The following is a 25,288-nucleotide window of genomic DNA, read 5'->3' as shown; positions in this document are numbered from 1 at the left end:
TAATAATTGAGTAATGAGGTTCATAAAAAAAGAGAGTAATGTTAAGACCACAATTTTAATATAATTTATCAACTTTAACATAATTTATCCACTTAATAAGTTGTGAGTGGTACAGTTGTGAACCCATCATTTTTACTCCACCATTCACAATTTATCACGTGGACAAGTAATGGTAAAAATTAAAATCCAAATATTTTTCATAATAATTTGTCGTTATTCTAATACCACCACTTTTGCCATATTGTTTTTCACAATCTTAAGTGGATGGCCGTGATTTATTCTCTATTAATTTTAGGGTTGTGTAAGGTGCTCATTACTAGCAGCTTTTTATCATATTTTGTAGTTTTATGTCATTTTTTTTTAGCTTTATAGACAATGGGACCAACATCATAAAGAAAAAATATATATATATATATTAAAATAAACTATGGGGTCAATTTTATATCTTTTTATTTTATTTATTCAATTTTTTTTTTTTTGGAGGACTCACAACTAATCCAACTTTAACCAGCGCACCGCACCGCACGTGCTGGTTAATATTTGTCATAATTTTATATGAATCGCCAATTTATTTTTTATTATTTTAGGTCAGCGTAGGAAAAATTGTGTAAAACTTGGTTTATGTATAATTTTTGTTAGTCTTCTCTTTCCCTATAATTTTCTCTGACACCATATGACGCAGCCACTTGGCCTACCCATTTAACATGCAATGCAAGTGATGATGCCTTTGGGGTACCCCATGATCATGCTGATCCAAAATACTCTAATATACGTCCTATTTCTATTATTTAATACAGGCCACTTGCAGAACATGGGCCCTACCACAAATCGATACTGGTTTGGTTTGACACAGATGTGTCCAAAATTTATTATGGGTTCCACAGTCATGATTGAATTCCTCCCCATTGTGGGGTCAGGACTCAGGACTCAGGACTCAGTCAGGACCATGAAGAAGCTCAAAGTGCGTGTGCTTTTATGCGCATCTAATCCGTGTCCAAATTTGGTCTTTTGGGTTGAATTGTTAATGGCTTTACGCAACACTCTCAGCGGTATAAAGGACAAGCACTTTGCAGCTATCGCATTAGCAGGCAGGGATGAGCTGAGATGCGACAGCTCTACTCTATACGCGGATTGGTTTGTGTTTGTCATCGTGTTTCCAATCTTTTTTGGATAAGAATGGGCTGTCTACTATTATTGTTGGAGTACTAAAGGAATATGCTCTTCCGTCAATATGATACTAATAAGTATCAAATATCAATTTATGCGAATCTCAAAAGATATATATTCAATCTTATAGAGTCGTTAAAATTTTACTCATTTATTTTTACATTAGTTGGTTGAATTTTATTCTCAAAAAAAAAAAAAAGTTGGTTGAATTTTGTTTCTTCATTAGATTTAAAATTAATTATTATCTATTATTAAAAATTCATCATTCCTATTAAATATTAACTAACTAACTAACTAACTAACTAACAAAAATATAAGAATAATGAACATTGACATTAGTTCGATAAAAACTTTTGTTTATTTTAGTATAAAAATACTACATATTAAATTATCTATTTTATGATATATTTCATTAAAATATCATTTTTTAATTTTAATTTTTTTCTTCATACATAACAACTATTATCTATTCTTTTCCTTCATCTCGTGACTAAATGTAAAATAAATAGAGCAAGTATAAATTTACACGATTACTATATCAACCATGTATTTTACACAACTTTACATAATATGAATGACTTGTACACTTTGTTGGCTAAAATGTAATATTTTATGTGTTATATAAACACTGACATGTGCTTTAATAATCTATTCAAATATTCTTATTTTAGATAAGAGATTAAAAATATCATTTTATACTTGATTGACTCACATTTGATTTAGAGGACTTCTCAAAGGATGATTTCAACGTAGTAGTATCACGTATGTGATATGTCATCAAGAGGCACCTCAAAGGGTTTTTTTTTTTTTTTGAGAATCCGGCTTCGAATTATATAAAACTAAAATCAACCAAAATCGGTTAAAAGTACATCAGCAACTTGTGGTGGAACATCCTCCATCCACACAGAAACACCATCAATAGTTTTTGCGTGTTTTGCTAAAAAATGAGCAACTGAGTTTCATGACCTACGAATGTGAAAGAAAGAAACGCAATTACAAGAAACTAAATAGTGCTTAATAGAAGAAATCAGATGACCAATAGATGAGAGAGATTCCTCTTCACTTCTTAAGGCTGAAATAACCACCTTCGAGTCTCCCTCGGCAATAAAAGAGGGTAGATTGAGGTCCATAGCATGGGTGATAGCTCGAACAGCTGCTAGAGCTTCAACTTCGTCTGAGGATGATGGAAGCTTGATCTTCTCCGCCAAGGATGCAAGCACCTGACCATGAGAATCTCGGGCAACCACGCCTAACCCAGCTTCCTCTGTTTCTCTGCAGACTACACCTCAAAGGTAGTGTACACTGATACTGTATCCAATGAGATCTGAGTGCTTTCATTTCATAGTAATCAAAAGCAATTAATTGAAGACATGCTCTCGAAATTAAAAGAAAAATATATATGTTAGCTTACCAACTTCCATATCTTAATGACTTAATCTTATGTCTATGATGTATCACCACCACTTTCACAACCACCATCTACTCGTCTTCATTTAACATACATATATATATATGTCTATGATGTATAGGATGAGAACCAGGAAAATTCCTTGAAATCTTCTATATAAAAAGAAAAAAAAAAAAAAGGAAAGTTCCTAGAAAGGCAAACAAGTCAATATAAGTGTAAACTACAACAAATTATACACTTTTAATTAATGTAGAAAGCTTTATAAAATAATAATAATGTAGCAAGCACTTACGTTTCATCTTATCTCAAAAGCGGGTTCCAACTCCAACTTGAGTATTGTATTTTCTTATAGCATTGTCATGTCCATGCCAACGTTCCCAATCATAGACTCCTAGCCACCCATCACATATATGAACATTTTATTCACATTATATTATGAATTTTAAATCAAATATTCCAACATGAAAGAGTTGGCAAAATTAATATATTATATTGTATTATATATGTTGCGTGATTTGATATAATGTCACATTGTAGCACGGGCTTTTATCATATTGTCTCATTACAAATACATTAAAATTATTAATAAATTTACTTTAAATGAAATTCACAATAAAATTTAAATTATTTTGAGGATTTAATATGATTTTATTTTAATAAAATCTCAATCTTGTGCTATATGTTCATGTGATTTAACTAAGATATATATTTTATGAGATAATTCTATAATATTCAATTATGGGAATCAGTGATGGTGTGAGATGATGGATTAGATCTCACTACATGCATGACTTGCTTTAAATAATAATAAATAAATAAAAATATAGGGAAAAAATAAAATAAAAAACAATATACTTAATGCATATGTCACAACAAAAGAGAAAAGAGTCATATTTATCAAAATATATAATTTGTAATCACCCTCTCATATGGAGGTCAGCTCCACTAATATGAAATCCACTCCTATATAAAAAGTTGGTTATATATGCCTAACACACCAAGTACCTTATTATTACATAATGAAGATTAAACAGTATCGCTAAATTACAAGACTTTTCAATATTGGTTTAGGCCTATGCCTAAGTTCACTTTTTTTTTTTTTTTTTTTTTTTTTTTGAGAAACATGCCTAAGTCCACGCTAAAAAAAGGTTTTACCCCTTTTATAAAAATGCTCTACCTTATTATAAAAAGGCCCAAAGTGGTTTTTATTTTTATTTTTTTTAATTTTTTTATTAAGAAAAGAAAAAGGTGTGTGCAATATTTTTATCATATCCAACCAATTTAAACTTGATACAAATAAAAACCGTAAATTGTTGGGGTTGGGGGGAAGTTGTAAATGTGTCAAATTTTGTAAACTTGAGGCTTTAAGTTTTATAAATAAATATCCTACATAGTTAACCATATACCACAACTATCACTTTCGCATTAAATACTTTGCAACAACTCAGTTTACCACATTAATGGTAGAATGATTCTTGAATAGTACCTACACAGTTTGTATCCAATTCCACCACCACTAGCGAAGCAATGATGGGACAAGTATCCAGGGAAAGATTAGCAGCTCTCCAAGTAAAAGGTGTGGATGTGATTCAAGTGGCTATAAAAGGAGGGAAGATCCTACAGAACAGTTATCAAAATTGGGAAGAAGAAAGGAATAAGAACAACAAAAGAAATTGTAATATTCATCACATACAACAGATCCTTAGTCAACTCGAGGAGAGAGATAAATAAGAATTTCACTCTTTCTTATTCGATTTCTATTACTGTTAGCAATTCCTGGAGTCATTTTTCTTCTTTAATCATTAAGTCATACCTCTAAAGAACCCAAGTGTTGGCATGCACCTCCATCTCTACAAATTAATTGTATTGGATTCAAATATTAGTCCAAGCCCATTCTAAGAGAGTTGGATTTGGAATTTTACCCCTCACACTTATGATGTTGTAAAAATGTTATGGTCATACAAGTTATACAACAAGTCAATCCACTTCTTAAAAAAAAAAAAAAAACTCAATCCAATAATATTAGTTTACACACGTTGAAATGATGAGAAAGTGTGACAAGGGTAATGGTGTTAATAATTTTTTTAATTATACATAATAATGATATAATTGCCAACAAAAATGTATTCAATGTAAGAATAAGAATTGAATGGAGAAAAGGCAGGCATAGGCCACACACAGGTTTCAGCAAGACGTAATCACACCGTAGAAGTTCCCAAGGAGCATGTTTTACGGTTAATATTTCCCAAGTTTTGCGAGGCTTTCCGAACTCTCCTCTTCTAAAAAAAACAAATCTCTCTTTCTCTAGTCTAGTCTTCCTACGCGAAAGGACAAGCTAGGTACGCGGGAAGAAACTCGCAGATCCCGAGATCCAAATTTACAATTATAGCCTTCACTGTTTCCGCTTCCTTTTTGGTTTCTGGGTCGTGTGTTCCTCACGACTTTAATTAAAACTCTCTTCTGAGAAACAACACAACACAACACAACACAACACAATAACAGCCTCTCTCTCTCTCTCTCTCTCTCTCTCTCTCTCTCCTCAACATCACGATCACATCACTCTCCTTCAAATCCAAGTTACCCCAAATAAAGAAGAAACAATAACATAACCATTTAAAACAAAAACAAAAATAGATATGATATATGATATATTCCTTTCCTCCCAATAAAATTCAAATAAGAATAGTACACTACTATTCCATACATACACGATACACCATACCTGCCTGCCCCTCTATATCTGTGTCTGTCCGGTTGTTTTGGTGCGCGTGTCCGCTCCTACTTCTCTGTTGGATTCCTCCGCCCTCCATTTTTGTTTACCGTGGACTCTTATGAAATTCTTCTTCAGCACCATTCTCTGTTCTTCTCCTCCTTCATTTTCATGGACGCAAGGTCCTCTCTCTCTATACATTAGATATGTTTGTTGTATGAATGTGTTAAATTGTGCATCTAATGGGTTTTGGTTTTATTGTGGGATGTCATGTAAAGCAGTGAATTGTGGTGGTGAAGAATTGGTATCACTGAGAGATTTTGATGGGGAATGGTGACGATTCCGGTTGTTTTTTCCCTCTAACCAGTTTGCAAATTGGGTAAGCCTTTTATTTCCTTTTCTTCTTCAATAAATACTGACATGCGTAAATGCTTCCCTTTTTCTTTTTTGGGTTTTGACATTGCATTTCAATGAAGGCCCAATAAGAATTTCGATTTAAAAAAAAAAAAAACTTAATTTGTAATTTTGATTTTGAATTGACTACAATAACGTATAAGAGGTAAAATATTCAATTTTTGGGGGGGTAATTTATAATGTTTCTACCTTTTAATGCTTAATTTTATTCTGGGTTTATTCTTCCAAAGAAAAATTGATTCTGGGTTTAGTTAAGGGGATGAACATGGTTAAGCATGCACCAAAGGTGGTTAATTTTAAGGCTTTCTGGGTTATATGTAGAAAATTTTAATTAGTTGATTAACGCAGTCAAGTTAATTTAAAATAGGTGATACTGTTTACAAGAATTTTCTTTAGTGATAGGGTTTGTGATGATAACAATTGAGAAGTAATGTAAGGGCAGAAGTGAAATGCAGAAAAAGCAGTTTTGTTCATTTGCTAACTTAACTATGTGATTTGGTCGTTCAGTTAATTTGGAGGGTTGTCACTCGTGATTTTTCAATTGGGTTTTGCGTCTAATACTGTGCTGTATTTGTGCTATGTGTGATATCAGAGATTTGCAGTCTTATCATTCAGATCTTAGCCTTTTCCTGGCCAATGAAAGCAAGAAATTCTATATCTTGGTGGACAATCGACCGGACCTAGGTTCACGACGAGCTCAAATATGGCAATTAATGGTTACCAAGGTTGTTAAACGTATTTGATTTATCTTGCTTTTGCTTAATATCTAGAAAATGAAACTCATTATGTTTTAAATTCAGTCAAGGTTATCTCCTTTTGCAAACTCGAAAGCTCGGAGAGAGAGAAAGGAAGGAAAAGAGTCTTGTTCTAGATCCAACTCTAGTAAAGCAGGGATGATTAAGAAATGGTTTGCAGTGATTGATGCAGCAAGACTGTCTCGTAAGAGGGTTCTACCTGGAAAAAATTTTCACCATTCTTTGCGTGTTAGCAGTGAGTTGCATAAAACCTTGTCTGGCTTTATTGTCTTCGAAGTTTCATGGAGCAATGTTAGAGGTATTAACTACTTAAATGAGCTTCAGGTACTGTCTCTTTACTTGCTCCCTTTTTTTACCAGTTTATCATAAATGTTCTTGTGTTCCAAAGTTTTTATGCCGCTTGCAGACTGATACATCTCTGGCTATAGAGGCGAAAGTAATGCTAAGATGGGAATTTGATAGTATAGCACGAGCAGCAAGCTGTATATCCTCATGGTTCTCTGGAACGGCCTCTGAGCAGCTACTCTTGAAAGAGTATCTGGATTCTGCTATAGGTATTCTTATGTCCTTCATTTGGGTTAGAGGAAAAAAATCTTCTGTGATTTTTAGACACACGCAGAAGTGCTATACCTCATCATTGATATGGTGTTAAGACACAAAAACTAGTCAATTGTAGATTTCAGGTATGGGGTTGGGTCTGGCTGTATATTGTGTGTGTGTGGAAGAAATATAGGGATATTGCTGATGGTCATGTATTAGGTTTTATTATCATTTTTTTAAATAATAAATGTGAAATCTTTTTTATTTCATAAAGGCATAAATTTCAGGCGTCAGGTGAGCCTCTAGGAATGCCTATGCCTTTTTTAAGTATGTATTCTGAAACAAAAGCAATTATCATACAATCAGGACTAGCTTAATCTGAATTGATATAGATTTAATCTTAGTCCATTACTACATTTTGCTTCTTGAGTGTCATGGGGCTTAAGATTTCGATGCTTCATTCTAAAATTTCATGCATTATGGTAAATATGGTACGCATTTGAGTCCATATTTGGCAAGAGTGATAAGGTACATATTTGAGTTTAGTATGATTGGATGGCTGCTTTGAGTAGTCATTCCTTCTCTAATATGCTGGAATTTTTTGACTTATGTACCCTTATAGTATGATTTTTAACTGCCTTTAGTCCACTGCCCATGGGTTGCTATGTTTCCCCCCTGTTTATAATAAAAATTATCAGTTACTTATTAAAGAAAAAGCCCCAGGGGGGAGGGGGATAAACAGCAGGTGCCTCCCTTCTTTTGCATTGTGTTTCATATATCTGAAGGAAAGGCTTCTACTTATGTATGCCCATTGATGATATGAAAGGCTTTTCTTACCGGTCATTTAATTTATTATTTGTGTTTCTTTCTAGCTTTTGATTGCTGGTGTACTTTTTTTTTGAATAATCTAAGTAGATAGGTAACTTGTCATTTATAACAAACTTTACTTATAAATATTTAGTTTGATAACTTATCTGATTTAAGAGTGTCATACACTTGATTGCTGCTGGAACTACAGTATTTTTACGTTGCTGACTTAAGTGAGCATTCAATAATATATTCCATTTTATATTGCAATCCTTTCAGGAGAAGTGTTCTATGATGCTGAAGAAACTTTATTGGAGTCTATCCCTATTGATGATGATGATGATATTGTCTGCAATGATAATGTGTGTGTTGAGGATAATTCTCTACACATTGGTGGTAACTTTAATGTATATTCTGTTACTGATCAAGATAGAACAAGTGCATTACACACGCCTCCTCCTCCCACTGGGGCTTACAAAAGAAGAAAAGTAATGAAGTCGATTAGTGATGGAGAACTTGATATTTTTTCTGAGCAAATACAGAGAGGAAATGATGACTCGTTAGAGAACTTTGAAGATGCATTGGAAGCTACTGAGTACAGGGATGTCTTGATTTTGTCTAGGTTCAATGACTGCGATCTCCCATTTAAACTACGGCAAATAATAATGTCTGATTTGCGGTTGCTTACCTTGTTGGAGGCTGGTCTTCCATCTTGGGTTATCTTCCTTCAGTCATATCCTGGGTTTTGCCACCTCTATCGCCCGTGGATGTGTCCTTTGGCGAGAGCTTTATATGTTCTTATCTCAGTTGTCACTGTTCTCATAGGATTCTATGATTTATACAAAAATGTCCCAGTTCTCAAGGCAACTGCTTCTCGTTTGTGTGGGCCTCTTCTTGATTGGATAGAGACCTGGGAGATGGTATCAAGGATCAAGTACTTGGGAACAATGCTATTTCTACATAATTTTGAGAAGGCTGTTACGTGGTTTCTTACAATTACACGTACGATTCGATCTTTCCTTTCAGTTTGCACACAACCACTGGCAGAACCATTTCTGGATTTTTTTGAGAATTTTCTTCCAATGTGGAATGTGCTTATTGAAGTACTACAGAGCTTCTGTTCAGTCATTTGGGTTGTGATTGAGTCTTCCGTCAATTTAGTGGAAAATCTTGTAGAGATTTTACTATCTCCATTATGGTTTAGCCTCTCACTTGTCTGGAGTATTGGTAGGTCATCAGCTCTTTTGGATTATTCATTCTTGTTAGTTTTAATGGGGTCATACAATTAACAAGATATGCTACTGATTATATATACTCTTGTCTGTATAATGCAGCAACAACAGTTTTATATCCTGTATTTTGGATCCTTTGGGAATTACTTTATGCTCCAATTCGCATGGTCCTTGCATTAGCCAGTTTCATAGCTTTCATTTGTGTCAGCATATACGAGATGCTTCAAGAAGTATGGCAGATTGTTAGTAGCATTTTCCAAGTTGCTTCAGCTACTGAGGCAACAGTGAGCACGTATGAGATTTCCATGTGGCGTTCACTTTGGAATGACCTTTTTTCCCAGGTTGTAAGAGAGTATTAATTGCATATGATAATGTGTAGTGGCTAAAAGTAAATGGATTACTGATCATAATTATTTTCTTTTGTTTTCAGGTTTTCCGAGCTGTCAGGAGTATATTAAATGGTTTTGTTGCCTTCTTCACAGCCTGCAACAGGCATCGCCTTAGGTATCCTTAATTAATTATTTTAGATATTTTGAATCTCATATAGCTGTTCGTTTCCTTTCATGCCTTTCAAAACCTGTAATGCACACAGTTCTTTGTCTGGATCTCTAGTTAATCATGTCATGTGGTGAAGTTCACCGTGGCCAAATATATGGTATTGACTAATACTGTCAGTTAGATATCTTCTTGTAAGCTTGATTTCTTAATTGTGTTTGTATCTATATTTTTGTTTGGGAATCTAGAACTAAATATTTTTGCTTTGGATTTAGAGCAGTGATAACTCTAGGGATTAGTTCATCATGAGTATCCTGAAGTATTCTTCCAAGCCTCGAAATTGCAAAACTTGAAAGTTTTATGTTCTTTTGATCATGTATTATTGTTTGGTGAAGTTCAGTTAACTGCATGCTAATTATTGTTTTGATGTGATGTGATGCAGCATTTACAATCATATACAGAAGTTTATCCAAAGATTATTTGGCCAGGCCCAGAGATCACAGCCTGCAGATTCAAGACATAGTAGACCGACATATGAGACTCAGACCACTGTAAGTAGTCTTCTACATGAGTTTTCTTGAAGATTATGGTTGTCAAATCCAAACACAAGATTGCAGTACAAAAGATAAAATGGTTTGCTGCATATTGTTTTCTGTTTGGATTTGATTTGTATGATGCCCTTGCTTCATTATTTCTGGTTTGCTGTGTGTTGCATCAACTTGGTAATGGTTCTTGACATAATTTCTAATTAGATCCCTAGTTCCCAAATATATCGTTAAATTGCTGGTGTTGGAGCATATGTTCTGATTTCAACGTATTAACATTACATTACAATTGACATTAAATACATATTGAATTTTTTCTTCAAATTTGCATGTACCAACATATCCTTTCTAATTAATGAATAAATATATCAACTGCCAACTTACATGCATATCCTTATACTGAATTTGGTGCTTCTGGTTTTTGCAGTTGAGAAGAAAGGAGGAACGTTCACATTAAAGTGAAGTTCCATCATTTTTAGAATCACACTAAAGAGAGAGGGTTCCTCCATGCAAGGGTGCCAGTCTGTATTGAACACCATTGACAAACATAATGGAGCTAACTTCAAAGATACGGGTGGAAAAAGCACCCACATTTTACACGATGATTTGGTTGACATGTTTACCGAAGTATCACAGATTTGGGCCCATTTTTTTGTCGTTCTTTGATTTTACATTTAGATTTCTCAAAATTTTAGCTGTTCTTTTTATTTTTTCCCCTCCCAATTATGGGTATTTTTTTTCCATTGTATATAAAATTCAGATTGTCTGGGCCATAGTCAACTCAAGAGAATGTAAATTTTATGTATAGGCGGCTTGTATATTTTCATCAAAGCTATCAGTTGATTTTTTTTTTTGGATATTTTGGGGAAGGGAGGAAGGGATACGTGCCATAACCGTTGGCATTGTTGTTGTAACTTCTAATTTCAGCAATGTTCATAAGATTTCACATTTCATAGATATTCACAAATCTTTTGAAATACGCAAAAAATATATGGTTTGTTTGGCTTGGCTTTACTTTGACCAGCTCTTTCATTAACGAGTTGTTCAATCCTTGGGGCATGTGGGACGGTGTCTGGAATTAGGAGTTAGTGCAGGGAATTACATGTCTCCTGGCCTTATTCAGTCCAATTTTTATGAATTGTTTACCAACTTAACGAGAGAGAGAGTGAGTGCTCCTACTTCCAACCATTTGCTAGGCAAGTATTTTTACCTTAAAAGTGGTGATAAAATTGGCATGTCTTACATCCAAAAAAAAAAAAAAAATTGGAAAAAATTTGGCTCTAAACTTGTTAGTAGGTGTCTTACCCTAGCTGATTATGTGGTAGTTAAAGAGACCATTATGTATGGTTTTATACTTTTAGTTACATGACTTTTTTAATGAATATATGACTTATTTAAATAATACATACACATGGATAGTTTTATAGTTTGTCAAGTAATAGATTGGAAAAAATAATTCTAAACATGTTTGGAGCGAAATTTTGTCTCAAAAAAATTTCAAACGACTATCTTGACTCTACTTTTAGTTATGTTAATGAATACTAAAAATTTTATTTCATAAGTTTTACAAAACTGGTATGCCACCAATCAGTATCACAAAATGTAATTCAAAGTTTTAAATATCAATTTATTGTCTTATTTAAATGACATTAATCACACTACTACATCCGTCTATAAACTTTTTAAGCTAAAATTATATTAGCTTTACCATACTGTTTTTTTATTGGATGAGTAATGTTTGTAATTTATTCAAATAAATTGGATTAGATTAGGAATTTGCTATAGTAGATTCAATGATAGATGGTAGGAAGTCAAAATATCTTTATCTAGTTGGAGGTCAATCTTGTCTAAAAGCAAATGTGGACAATGGAAGATCAATCATGATTTTCCAAATTACAAATCGGTAGCTAGTCTAACATAAGGGTCTAGATTTCCCTTCAACAAACAAAAATAATAATAATTAAAAATTGAAGAAAATTCTAGAGATTTCCCATAAAGCAAACCTTACTCTTCTTATTTCCCATTTTCTCTAATAAAAAGAGAATAGCTCACAAAATTAATCCACCACTCGCAAACAAACTTAATACTTATTATATTGCGTAAGCTCATAACAAGTCTATTTGGTTAAGTGTTTTGTGAGATTAAAAGAGTGTTTTTAAAATTCAAAATTTTATTTTGCAATCACAACTTTTCGTAAATTTTTTACAAGTGTTCATTTTAAACTTAAAACACAATTTTCCAATAGCTTATACAAACGCACCCAACATCTAAATTATATGGAAATTCAACTGTCAATTATCAAGGACAACTATATATCAAATAAAGTCTTAAATTTTAATTTTGTCAATTAAAATCTCACCCTTTCCCTTTGGGTAGGGAATCCACAGGAAGAAGCAAGAAATCACCTCAAAAATGCCTCTATTTATGCCTGGTCGCAGTAGAAGCCAACTTTATAAAATCATTTCAATTAAAATAAAAAATCAGTGATTTAAACAAATTTGGTAGCTATTGGAACTTAGAGGGAATTCAGATCACAACAAATACCGATTTTTGATTGTCAAGTGTGAAGAATTGGGCAAATTACTTGTCAAACTCCTTTCTTGTCTCATGAGATAAACATCCATCCAACCTTCTGGACTTATCTAAACAGTTAGAAAGTTAGAACCGAACTCTTCACTCCTCACGAGATAAGCCTGCATCCAACCTAATTGGGCTAGAAAGATATCTTCCCTCTAACCGTTTGGACTTTTTTTTTTTTTTGAGAATCCTCTAACCGTTTGGACTTATCTAGAAAGTTAGAAACAAAACCGTCATGGATAAACTTTATTTGACACTAAATTCATCTGACCGCTACGAGCATGGCTTTTAATTTCGTACAATATTTCACATGAAAAATTATATAAGAAATTGATTGATATTTTTAATTTTAATACTTCAATAGTTGAGGGCGAAGGGACTCGGGCCTTGGATTTCATATGCTTTGATTTCATGAAAGGGGTATACAAAGTTGGTTTTTTTTTTTTTTTTTTGAGGGATGGAATTCATAATAAATGTGAGTTATTCAAAAAAAAAAAAAAAAAAAAAAACTTAAAGGTGTGAAAGAGAACTTCTCTCTTTACATATATATATATATATATATATATATATATATATATATGGAGAATATGATGAAGCCACACCAAAAAATGAACACATCTACACATAGTTAGTAAAATACGGTATATGTATAGTATGGTAAATATACGAACATATATAATTTAAAATTTTTAAGAAAAAAAATTGTCATTAAAAATGTGGAAACATTTGTGATATACTTTTTTTTGAAATAAATACAATATTCTTTGTATTATAGTTCTCAAGAATGTAATTTAATATAATCTAATTAATAAATACATTTATTTCAATAGACACTAACAATGGGCTAAATTGCAAATTATGCCTTTAAAATTTGGGGGTGTTTAGATTTTATATCCTAAAATTTCAGAATTTGGATTTCACTCCCTGAAGTTTAGGGGTGTTTGAATTTTATACCTTAAAATTTCAAAATTTAGATTTTACCCCCTAAATTATAGGGGTGTTTGGATTTTACTTTCTAAAGTTTTGGGGGTGACGAGACTGACGAATTCGTCTCCCAGAGATGATCTCAACGATACAGACGAGGACATCCTCAGACGAGCTAAACAAAAACCCACATCACTGACGAAGGAAACCAGGCCATTCAATACGGCCAATTATACCCGGAGTGGTTACAGAGCCAACTGTGTGGACTGTTGGAGCACATTGAAGCCACATTGCAAAGCATAAAACGTTACCAAGAGGGACATTAAGGCCACCATAACTACCCCAATGGCTAGAAGATGCAAAAACATATATAAGACCCTCACAATATCAACACAAGGTACGAGAAATACTCAGATAATTTCACTGTTATTCTACGATTTTGTTTTAACTTATAAGGGGTTCCCTTGTATTGACTTTGGCATCGGAGACGTTGTGGCAGGCACCACATCGATGACCATCTTTGAAGATACATTCACACAGACTGGGGATTGGTTCCATCTGCCCACTCTGACTGACGAACTCACGCTTCATCACTTTGGCACCGTTTGTGGGGACGACATTTTCGTATTCATACTCAAAAACGCAGTTTCCATCAACTTCTATATTCAAATGGAGTCCAATCAAGATTCCACAACCTTGGCTAAGCAAGTCCAAGTTCTTGCGACCACTGTTGAAGAGCTTACCAGACAAAATCAAGAAATGCAGTTAAGGCTTCAACAAGTTCAACAGAAGGAGAATCAGTCCAAGGACAACCCGGAGGGTGAGGGAGACAGCCATAGAAGAAGTCATCATCAAAGACCTACTACTCCAGATGAACAAAATTCGGATCTTCTTCGAGAGATGAGGAAAGAGATGGATGAGTTAAGGACTGCCATCAAGGAGAAAACGGACCGGAACGTGGATAGAATGGTAAGGGCCACGAATTCGCCTTTCACTACAGCAGTCCTCAAATGTCCAGTGCCGTCGAAATTTCGTCTGCCTTAACTTGAACCGTTCGACGGGCTTAAGGACCCTCAGGATCACCTTAATACCTTCAAAACGACGTTGGGCCTTCAACAGCCCCTCAACGAGATACTGTGTTGTTCCTTCCCCACCACTCTCAAAGGAGCTGCAAGGGAATGGTTCACAAAGTTACCAACATCGTCCATTGACAACTTCGAGTAGTTGAGCAACTCCTTCTTGCGTCACTTCATTGGGGGGCAGCGTCCTAAGAGGCCAGTGGACCATTTACTCACCATCAGGCAGGGAGAGAAGGAAACCCTGAGGTCGTATGTGAAACACTTCACCCGGGAGACCTTGGAGGTAGACGAAGCTAACGACAAGGTGCAGTTGACGACCTTCAAAGCGGGACTGAGATCTAGAGACCTCATGGCTTCACTCGCGAAGAATCCTTTAAAGACGATGACAGAGATGCTCTTGAAAGCATAGAAGTACATGAATGCTGAAGACGCATTAGCAGTCATAAGGGATGTAGAGAAACCAGGAGACAAAGGAAGGAAGGACGACGAGCGTAGGGGACAAAAGAGGGAGCGTCTAGATCGTCAGATAAGAATAAGTATTGCCAGTTTCACAAGGATCATGGCTACACATAAGATTGTCGAGACCTAAAGGAGCAAATAGAGGAGTTGATACAGAAAGGGAAATTGCAGAAATATGTGAAGAAGGGGGAGTATAGTAAGTTCAGAGACAGCAATAAGAGCCAGCATGAGTCCTCATCTAGGAGTGACAATCGTCCGTTCTAACTATCACAGGATGTGATTAGGGAGATAAAGACGATTGTAGGGGGACCCTTCACAGGAGGGTCATTCAAATCCCTTAAGAAAGCATGCCAAAGACAGGTGAATAGCGTCCACATGATACCTCCGTTTAAGTAAAAACGGACGGACCAGGATATGTCCTTCAATGAAGCAAATGCCAGAGGAGTGAAGCAGTCTCACAATGACCTTTTGGTCATAATGCTGACTATATAGGGATTCAACACCAAAAGGATTCTCGTGGACAATGGTAGCTCCGCAGACATCATCTACCTTCCTGCCTTTCAGTAGTTGAAGCTAGATCCAAGGAGATTGCGCTTATTTGACTTCCCCCTCGTTAGTTTCAGTGGAGACAGGGTATATCCCAAGGGCATAGTGACGTTGACAGTAACAGTGGGGACCTACCCGAGGTAGTTGACCCATCAGTTAGACTTCTTGGTGGTAGATTGCCCCTCATCTTACAATGTAATTATTGGAAGGCCCACACTTAACAAATGGAAGGCAGCCACATCCACTTATTGCCTGAAGGTAAAGTTTCCAACGGATAACAGTATCGGCGAAGTAAAAGGAGATCAAGTCTTAGCCAGAGAGTGCTACCAAGCCATCTTAGCTGCAAAGGAGAACCATACATGAATGATTGAAGAGAGGGAAAAAGATAAAATGGATGCTCTGGAAACAGTGGAACTGGCCGAAGGAAAGGCAACCAAGACGACGAGGATAGGGACGGCGCTAAGTCTTGAGATGAGAACAAGGCTCGTCCAATTCTTTAAAGAGAACCTAGATGTCTTTGCATGGAGACACAAGGACATGCCATACATATCTCTAGAAGTCATTCAACATAGGTTGAATGTGAACCCGGAGAGAAAGCCCGTCTAGCAAAGACGAAGAGTCTTCGCCCCAGAACGAGACCAAGCAGTTACAGATGAAGTTGCCAAACTGTTGACGACAGGCTTCATCCGGGAAGTGTACTATCCTGATTGGCTCGCAAATGTCGTCCTAGTGAAGAAGGCAAATGGGAAATGGAGAATGTGTGTGGACTTCATGGAGCTATACAAGGCATGCCCAAAAGATAGTTTCCCTCTACCAAGGATAGACCAGCTTGTAGATTCTACAGCCAGACATAAGTTGCTGACGTTCATAGCAGGATACAACCAGATAAAAATGGCTGAAGAAGATCAGAAGAAAACTACTTTCATCACAAGTCAAGGACTCTATTGCTATAAGGTAATGCCTTTTGGATTAAAGAATGCAGGAGCTACTTATCATAGATTAGTAAACAAGATGTTCAGCAAACAGATCGGTAGGAATATGGAAGTATACGTGGATGACATGCTCGTCAAGAGTAAGGAAGAGCTTGCCCATCTGGACGACCTAAAGGAGACGTTTGCCACCCTCAAACAATACCAGATGAAGCTGAATCCTAGTAAGTGTGTTTTTGGTGTAGTTTCAGGGAAATTCTTGGGATTCATGGTGTCCCAGAGAGGAATAAAAGCAAACCCGGAGAAGGTGCAAGCCATAATCAACATGGCATCGCCCAGGACCGTCAAGGAAGTCTAGAAGCTCACTGGAAGGATTGCAGCTCTTAATAGGTTCGTCTCTAGAGTGATGGACAAATGCCTGCCCTTTTTCAAGACCTTGAAGCAGGCTTTCACCTGGACCGACGAATGTGAAACAACGTTCCAGGAACTCAAACGTTACCTGAGTAATCCACCCCTCTTAAGTCCATCCAAGGAAGGGGAAAACCTACATTTGTACTCGGCAGTATCAGCTACCGTCGTGAGTGCAGCCCTGATTCGAAAAGAAGGCAAGAAACAGCTTCCAGTTTACTACGTCAGCCAAGCTTTTCAAGGGGCTAAATCCAAGTATCCAAGGATTGAAAAGATTGCATTCGCGTTAATAGTAACTTCATGCAAACTAAGACAGTATTTTCAGGAAAATCCTATCCTAGTGATGACGGGCCAACCTATCAAAAAGTCCATAAGCAAACCTGAGGCAGCCAGAAGAATGGTCCAGTGGGCAATTGAACTCAGCCAATTTGACATTGAGTACCATCCCAGAACCGCCATTAAGGCACAAGTTTTGGCGGACTTCATCGCTGAGTTCACCTTTACGGACAAGGACAGTCTCACCAACGAGGTCGAACGATGGACGATATAGACCGATAGTTCGTCAGCCAAAAAGAAGGGGGGAGTAGGGGTCGTCATAACCACCCCTGACGGAGAAGTGCTTAAGTACGGAGTCCAGATAAAATTTTCGGTTGCCAACAACGAAGCCGAGTACGAAGGAATACTGATAGGACTGAGACTCGGAAAGGCGCTTGGAGCTAAGAACCTATTAGTCCAAAATGATTCAAAGCTGGAGATTGGGCAAATCAAGGGAGAGTACGAAGCAAAGGAGGAAAGAATGCAGAAATACCTCAGGCTAACGAAACATCTGACTCAGGAGTTCGATAAGGTGGAATTCGTACAAATCCCCAAAAGCCAGAATATGGTAGCAGACGAAGTCTCGAAGCTAGCATCGTCAGAAGAAGGGGGGACGAGCATAGGCTTGGCAATGGAAGTCCAAAACCACCTCAGCATTGAAGAAGTTCCAACATTCACAATCCAGAGCACAAACATCTAGATGACACCAATCGTATCTTTCCTCCAACACGGGCACCTCCCTCAGAATGCAGAAGAGGCCAAAAAGATCAAGAAGAGGGCGGCCAGATTTACGATCCTTAATGACACACTTCAAGTAAGGCATAGAGAAGCCTTACTTGAGGTCGTCATAACCACCCCTGACGAAGAAGTGCTCAAGTACGGAGTCCAACTGAAATTTCCGGCTACTAACAACGAAGCCGAGTACGAAGGAATACTGACGGGACTGAGACTCTGAAAGGTGCTTGGAGCTAAGAACCTGTTAGTCCAAAATGATTCAAAACTAGTGATTGAGCAAATCAAGGGAGAGTACGAAGCAAATGAGGAGAGAATGCAGAAATACCTCAGGCTGACAAAACATCTAACTCAGGAGTTCGATAAGGTGGAATTTGTACAGATCCCCAGAAGCCAGAATATGGTAGCAAACGAAGTCTCGAAGCTAGCATCGTCAGAAGAAGGGGGGACAAGCATGGGCTTGGCAATGGAAGTCCAGAAACACCTCAGCATTGAAGAAGTTCCAACATTCATAATCCATAACATAAACAGCTGGATGACACCAATCGTATCTTTCCTCCAGGATGGGCACCTCCCTCAGAATGCAGAAGAGGCCAAGAAGATCAAGAAGAAGGCGGCCAGATTTACGATCCTTAATGACACCTTATACAAGAGAGGCTTCTCCATGCCTTACTTGAAGTGTGTCGACAAAGAGGAAGCCAAGTACATATTAGAAGAAATCCACGAAGGGATTTGCGGGGACCATGTTGGCCCTAGGCCCCTGGTAAGCAAGGTCATTCGAACAAGTTATTTCTGGCCTACTTAAGGACCAAGAAGTGTGACAAGTGCCAACGATTCGAGAATGTCTAGCAACTTCTAGCAGAGAGACTGACGAGGATAGCCTCCCTGTGGCCATTTGCGCAATGGGGAATCGACATCATTGGCCCACTACCCCTAGGTAAAGGTCAGGTAAAATTCCTACTAGTTGCTATTGATTACTTCACAAAGTGGGTCGAAACAGAGGCTCTAGCAACAATCATTGAAGCAAGAATTCGGAACTTTGTGTGGAAGAATATAATTGCAAGTTCGGGATTCCATTAATGATCATATCAGATAATGGGCGGCAATTCGACAGCCAAGACTTTAGGGACTTCTGTTCAAGCCTAGACATCAAGAACCAATTCTCATCCCCAGGAGAATGGACAGACGAAATTAATGAATCGAAAACGGTTTAAGATTATCAAAGGCAAGCTAGATGACGTGAAGGGTGCCTGGCCAGAAGAATTGCCCAATGTCCTGTGGGCTTACAAAACTACGGCAAGAACCCCAACGGGAGAAACCCCCTTCAGGCTCACCTATGGCACTGAAGCAGTGATCCCGGTCGAGGTAGGAGTAACCAGCACCAGGCGAGAGGTATTCAATGAAGAGAGCAATGACGATCACCTGCGAATCAACCTGGATTGTCTGGACGAAATAAGAGACAAAGCTTCCAGCAGAATGACGAAGTATTAGCAGAAGATGGCCGAATACTACAATAAGAGGGTAAAGCTCAGACGACTTGACATAGGCGACCTCGTCCTGCGTAAGATTACCACAGTGACTAGAGACTCTACCCAAGGAATGCTTGGCCCCACATGGGAAGGACCTTACCGAGTCATCTACTACTCTAGGCAAGACAGCTATCACCTGGAAACCGTAGACGAACAGAGGCTCCCTCGACCATGGAACATTGAGCACTTGAAGAAGTACCACCAATAGATGTATCAAATGAATGTATTCATTCATGAAATTAATAAAAGGATAATTCAGCTAATATCTTCGTATGAGTAGGTCCAGTCAGCTATAAGTTCAAAAAACGACAAGATCCTAAAAGGGTGTGAGTCACAAAAGCCAAAAATGGCTAAGTAACAAGATTCCGCCTTGACGGATGTAAATTACTAACGAAGCCATAAAAACGACATGACCCCTAAATCGGTGTAAGTCACAAAGGCAAAAAATGGCTAAGTAACAAGATTCCGCCTTAACAGATGTAAGTTACTGACGAAACCATAAGAACAACAAGATCCCAAAAAGGTGTGAGTCACAAAAGCCAAAAATGGATAAGTAACAAGATTTCGCCTTGACGGATGTAAGTTACTGACGAAACCATAAAAACGACATGACCCCTAAATGGGTGTAAGTCACAAAGGCCAAAAATGGCTAAGTAACAAGATTCCGCCTTGACGGATGTAAGTTACTAACGAAGCCATAAAAACGACAAGATCTCAAAAGGGTATGAGTTACAAAAGCCAAAAATGGCTAAGTAACAAGATTCCGCCTAGACGGATGTAAGTTACTGACAAATCCATAAGAATGACGAGATCCCTAAAAGGGTGTAAGTCACAATAGAAATGGCCAAGTAACAAGATTCCGCCCAGAAGAATGTAAGTTACTGAAGAAGTCAAACAAAAAAGAAAAAGAAAAAAGAGAGAAAGGACAAGAACCTTGCAATAAACAAGAACAAAGCTCAAACAGATCAACTCAGTAACAGAATCAGCGCAGACGAGAAGCAAATCGTTGACGAAGAGAAAGGAAAATCAAAACTAAAATTTTTACTAAGTACTCACAAGCATATCAAGAGCCAATAAGTGTGCAATCGCAAAAGCAAGTAAGTACGCAGCCGTAAATTTAATAAAAGCCCAAAAACAACGGGCAATTACCATTGTTTTTACATCTAAAGGCCCATAAATGCTGGGCCAAAAATATTGTTCTCAAGACAAATTAAAAAGAAGTTGTTATGAAATTAGATTTACAAAAAGCCCAAAACATAATAGGCACACAAAAAAAAAAAAAAAAAAAAAAATTTAAGGATTAGGTTCAGGCATCAATAGCAACATTATCACCGACTGGGGCGTCACTAGCAAGGACATTCTCGGCGGCATCAGTCTCAGTGGTAGATGACTGGGCAGCCTTGCCAGCAGCCATCTCCTGGTCGACCTCTTCCAAATCCAGTTTCTCCAAGTCTACCTCGGGAGGATGCTTGACGAGGAATCTCCTCAGAAGCTTAAAACCCTTGAAGTACCAGTTGAACAGGACTGTGTTGTACTCATCAGTTGTCTAGAAGGCTTCAACAGACCTGACAACAATAGTCTTGAGCTTCTTCTTGGCACCCAGAAGTTGCTCATTCTTCTCTAGGGTCAACTGACGCTCAGCCCTGAGTTCATCACTCAAAGTCTTCACTTTTTCCTTTAGAGTGGTGGCCTCACCCATGGAGTCAATCAGATTCTTCTTCAACATGGAACTCTCCGCCACCAAAACATCCATTCTCGATGTAAGAGAAGCCACCTTGGCCTCTTGAGTGAAGTACTCAGAGGTAATGTGGAGACTTTCCCCCAACACCTAAAAAGAAATTTAAAATCGTCAGTAGAATGAAAAAGAAAAAGAAACTAAAAGTTGCACAAACATTTTACCTAAACAAGCTCATGGACGTGGCGACTCGCAACATTGTTAAAAGGCACTCTAGAAAAGACCTTTAAATCCTCGGCAGTCATGACCTTGTGAGCCCTGTCCACCGCCAGTCTCTCATCATCCCAGACAGTGGACGTGTGAGGATCGACCTTTTCCTTCTCCCGGTCAGACAACCGCGGCCTCTTATAGGCGGGAGTAGGAAGCTCTTCAATCGAGGTCGAAGGAGAAGCCGTCCTCGTCGTCTCAGCACCGGGAACTGCGGGATTAATGGAGGCAGCTGGAATGACGAAGGGACCCTTCCTAGTGTCGCACACCATCTTCTTCCCTATGTTCGACAACGGCTCGTCCTTCTTCAACCTCATCTTTGCATACATGTCCTTGTTGAATTTTGTCTTCATCTCTGCAAGAGGGAAACACTTGTAAAAAAAGAAAAAAGAAAAAAAAGAGGGGTGCGTATGAAAAAGTCAGTACTGACGAACCTAACACTTACTCTTTTTTCCTTCAATTTTAAGATTGCGTAGGACGAAGGCAGAAGGCTCTGGTTTGAGACAGTAGAAGGCAAGAGTCCTTGGGTCCACAAGATCGTCCCAACACTCAATCGTCCACGCGTATTCGATGGCCTTTTGCACTCGCTCCTTATACTTGCTCTTAAGTTTTGGCCGTCTTTTAATTGCGCAAAATAAGAAGTGAAAGAATCAGTAGCAATAATGGTAAACGTAATAAAACATAAATGACGTGAAGAAATATTGACGCACCTAAGGTCGGGGTTCCCCACCGACGATGCAACCTTGGGAGATCACCCCAAACCTCGCCAAAGGGAGTCTCAAAATCGTCCCCAAACACAAAGAAAAATCTGGACTTCCAATACTTGAAAGACGAAGGTAAACCCTTAACGATCCTAGTCCTCCTCTCCTAGGGCACTAATTCATAGTACCCGTGCTCCTTAGTTGCTTTTAAGCGATACAAATAGAGAAGCTCGTCAACCTTGAGCATATCTCCATCCATAGCGGCCAGCCATATTCCCATGCAGCTGATCACTATTCTCCACGAGTTAGGCATAAGCTGCCCAGGAGCGATACCAAAGCGGTTTAATAGCTCCATGAGGAAGGGATGGACAGGAAACCTTAACCCACAGATGAAGGCAGACTCATAAAAGCATACCTCCCCTGGGAAGAAGTGACATGCCCAATCCTCTCACTAGGCAGACAAACCCTAACTTGCTCCAGGAATTGGAATCTATCCCTAAATCTCCCCAGTGTGTCAGCATCCAATCCACACTCCTCCTCGAGGGCGTAAAAAGCCCTAACTTCTCGAGGGGTAGAGACGGCAATATCCCCCTCCACTGGGTGATAGCCCAGTCTCGAGTTTGCTAGACCAAACCTCAGACATTATCTCCTACTCTTTTATCGGACTCTCGAACCAATCAATCGATTGAAGAAGCAAAGACAACAGGTCAACCAATGCAACGCCCAAACAATTACCCTCAAAAACGAAATCCTCATGATGCGGGAAAATGCCTAAAGACCCCCCTAAGGGCGCAAAAAGGAAGGAAATTGATGGGCAAACTATCCTAACCTCAGAGCTACTAACCATGAAAATCCTGAAAAAACACAAAGGGAACAATACAAGCTAAATTCCCAAGAAATCAAGGACAAACAAAAGGAAAAAGGAAAGGAGAAGAAGGAAGAAATTAGAAGCTATATCGCAATAAAATAAAAAGGGGAAAGGCAAAGCCGGAAAAAGAGAAGAAATGTACCTTAAAAATGGCAGACAAGGGAAGCACCACCGCACAGCACACTAAGTCTGGAGAAAAGTTGCAGAGTGAGGTTGGCGAAGAAAATGCTTAGAACAATAATTGGAAGCTTTTGAGAAAAGTGAAAAGAGAAAAATGAGAAGGGGAGAAGTTTAAAACCAAGGCTCAGAAAACTGAAAACCAACGGGAAACCCAATAATCCCACAAATTGGAGCATTAACTCCACTAGTCAAAACGTGCCACGTAGGCCACGACTTGTGGAGCGCTGCCACTATGCATTTAATACGGAGCGAAACCCCAAGAGTCGTCTATAGCCCACGACCTTTCATATTCTATGATCGTCATGACACGTCACGATGACCACAGAATCAGGGGGCAGCTGACGGGACTAACGAATTCGTCTCCTAGAGACGATCTCAATGATACAGACGAGGACATCCTCAGACGAGCTAAACAAATACCCACATCACTGACAAAGGCAACCAGGCCATTCAATGCGGCCAATTATACCCGGAGCAGTTACAAAGCTAGCTGTGTGGACCATTGGAGCACATTGAAGCCACATTACAAAGCATAAAACGTTACCAAGAGGGACATTAAGGCCACCATAACTACCCCAATGTCTAGAAGCTGCAAAAACATATATAAGGCCCTCACAATATCAACACAAGGTATGAGAAATACTCAGATAATTTCACTGTTATTCTATGATTCTGTTTTAACTTACAAGGGGTTCCCTTGTACTAACTTTGGCATCGGAGAAGTTGTGGCAAGCACCACATCGGTGACCATCTTTGAAGATACATTCACACAGACTGGGGATTGGTTCCATCTGCCCACTCTGACTGACGAACTCACGCTTCATCAGGGGGTATTTGGATTTTATATCCTGTAGTTTCTTAATTTACATATCATTAAATGTTACATGTTTGAGTGTTTCACTATTTTATGGGTTGTTTTTTAGGAGTTGTTTAATAATTTGTTGTCGTGGTTGACACTTGACAGCAACACTATCTCTTTTGCATTTTATCATCATTTAAGTCCGTATGTAACTGTTGTTTACAAGTTTTGTGCATAACAAACTCAAATGAAACTTTAAATTCCAGAATAAGACATAGTTTTCAGTACAACAGTGTTCATTTTTGGTGCTAGTTTCATCATTCTCCTGACTATATTAGTAGTTCACAAATGCATAACATCATTGGATAAATGCATAAACTTCAAATTGGGATGAATGGAAAAATTGAGATTTAAACCACAAAAAAAAAACCCTTTAAGCATATAAACCTCATATTTTAAGGGATATGGATAAGAGGTTATGGCTTTATATTTTGTAATTGTTCCATCTAAAAGAAATTGTAACCATTCTATCTTTAAATTAAAAGAAATAAATAGTTAGCCAAAAAAAAAAAAAAAATAGTGTATATTATTTGTTTTCAAAAAAAAAAAAAAAAAAAAAAAAGATAGGCCAAAGGCTTTGTAGCTGAATTGACACCTCCTCATGCACGAAGTGCTTGGGGGTCTAGGTGGGAAAATGGTTCGAGTTGCAAGGTTAGCAGGATATTGTAATTACTTCTCACAAAAAAGAAGAAGAAGGTAATAACAATATTTTGATAGGAGTTAAAAATATATATATATATATTTTTTTTTTAGAAACTTTTTTTTTTTTGGTATTCAAAATAATAGTAATTATTTTCTGATTTTTTTAAAATGATAGCAATTAACGGAAAGTGGTGAATGTAGGTAATTATCCCATGAGAAGTGGTAACATGTTATATGAAAGAGAGTGCAAAAAAAAGTTGTAATAATACTATACTTGAGAGAGAGAGAGAGAGAGAGAGAGAGAGAGAGAGAGAGAGAGAGAGAGAGAGAGAGAGAGAGAGAGATGAATCTATCTTAAAAATCTGTTCTATTTTCTTTATAATAAAAAAATTGTTTTATTTTGAAATTTGAATTTGGATGGAACAACTGTTTTTCAATTTTATCTAAAATTTAAGAGTTTTAAAATTAAAAGTTGTAATAGTACTATTTTTTTCTAACATGAAAGAGGGGAAAAAAACATTTTGA

General features: G+C 37.5%; 1 protein-coding gene across 1 annotated transcript; it reads left to right on the top strand.

Moving 5' to 3' along the window:
- The first annotated feature begins 4,839 nt into the window (after positions 1 to 4,839).
- Positions 4,840 to 11,032, top strand: LOC126695280 (uncharacterized). The gene is made up of 10 exons (XM_050391963.1): positions 4,840 to 5,467; positions 5,567 to 5,664; positions 6,292 to 6,424; positions 6,500 to 6,778; positions 6,861 to 7,008; positions 8,081 to 9,028; positions 9,136 to 9,374; positions 9,464 to 9,537; positions 9,971 to 10,079; positions 10,501 to 11,032. The coding sequence occupies exons 2-10, from the start codon at positions 5,609 to 5,611 to the stop codon at positions 10,528 to 10,530; spliced, it is 2,016 nt and encodes a 671-aa protein (XP_050247920.1). The 5' UTR covers positions 4,840 to 5,467; positions 5,567 to 5,608; the 3' UTR covers positions 10,531 to 11,032.
- The last annotated feature ends 14,256 nt before the right edge of the window (positions 11,033 to 25,288 follow it).

This window comes from Quercus robur, chromosome 8 (genome assembly GCF_932294415.1).
Source record: "Quercus robur chromosome 8, dhQueRobu3.1, whole genome shotgun sequence".
NCBI lineage: Eukaryota > Viridiplantae > Streptophyta > Magnoliopsida > Fagales > Fagaceae > Quercus > Quercus robur.
The sequence above is the reverse complement of the archived record's forward strand: the minus strand, read 5'-3'. Positions and strand labels throughout refer to the sequence as shown.

Coding starts and splice junctions, on each gene's coding strand:
- LOC126695280 (XM_050391963.1), top strand. CDS start 5,609: ATGGGGAATGGTGACGATTCCGGTTGTTTTTTCCCTCTAACCAGTTTG. Junction 5,665..6,291: donor CTAACCAGTTTGCAAATTGG/GTAAGCCTTTTA, acceptor GTGTGATATCAG/AGATTTGCAGTCTTATCATT. Junction 7,009..8,080: donor GTATCTGGATTCTGCTATAG/GTATTCTTATGT, acceptor CAATCCTTTCAG/GAGAAGTGTTCTATGATGCT.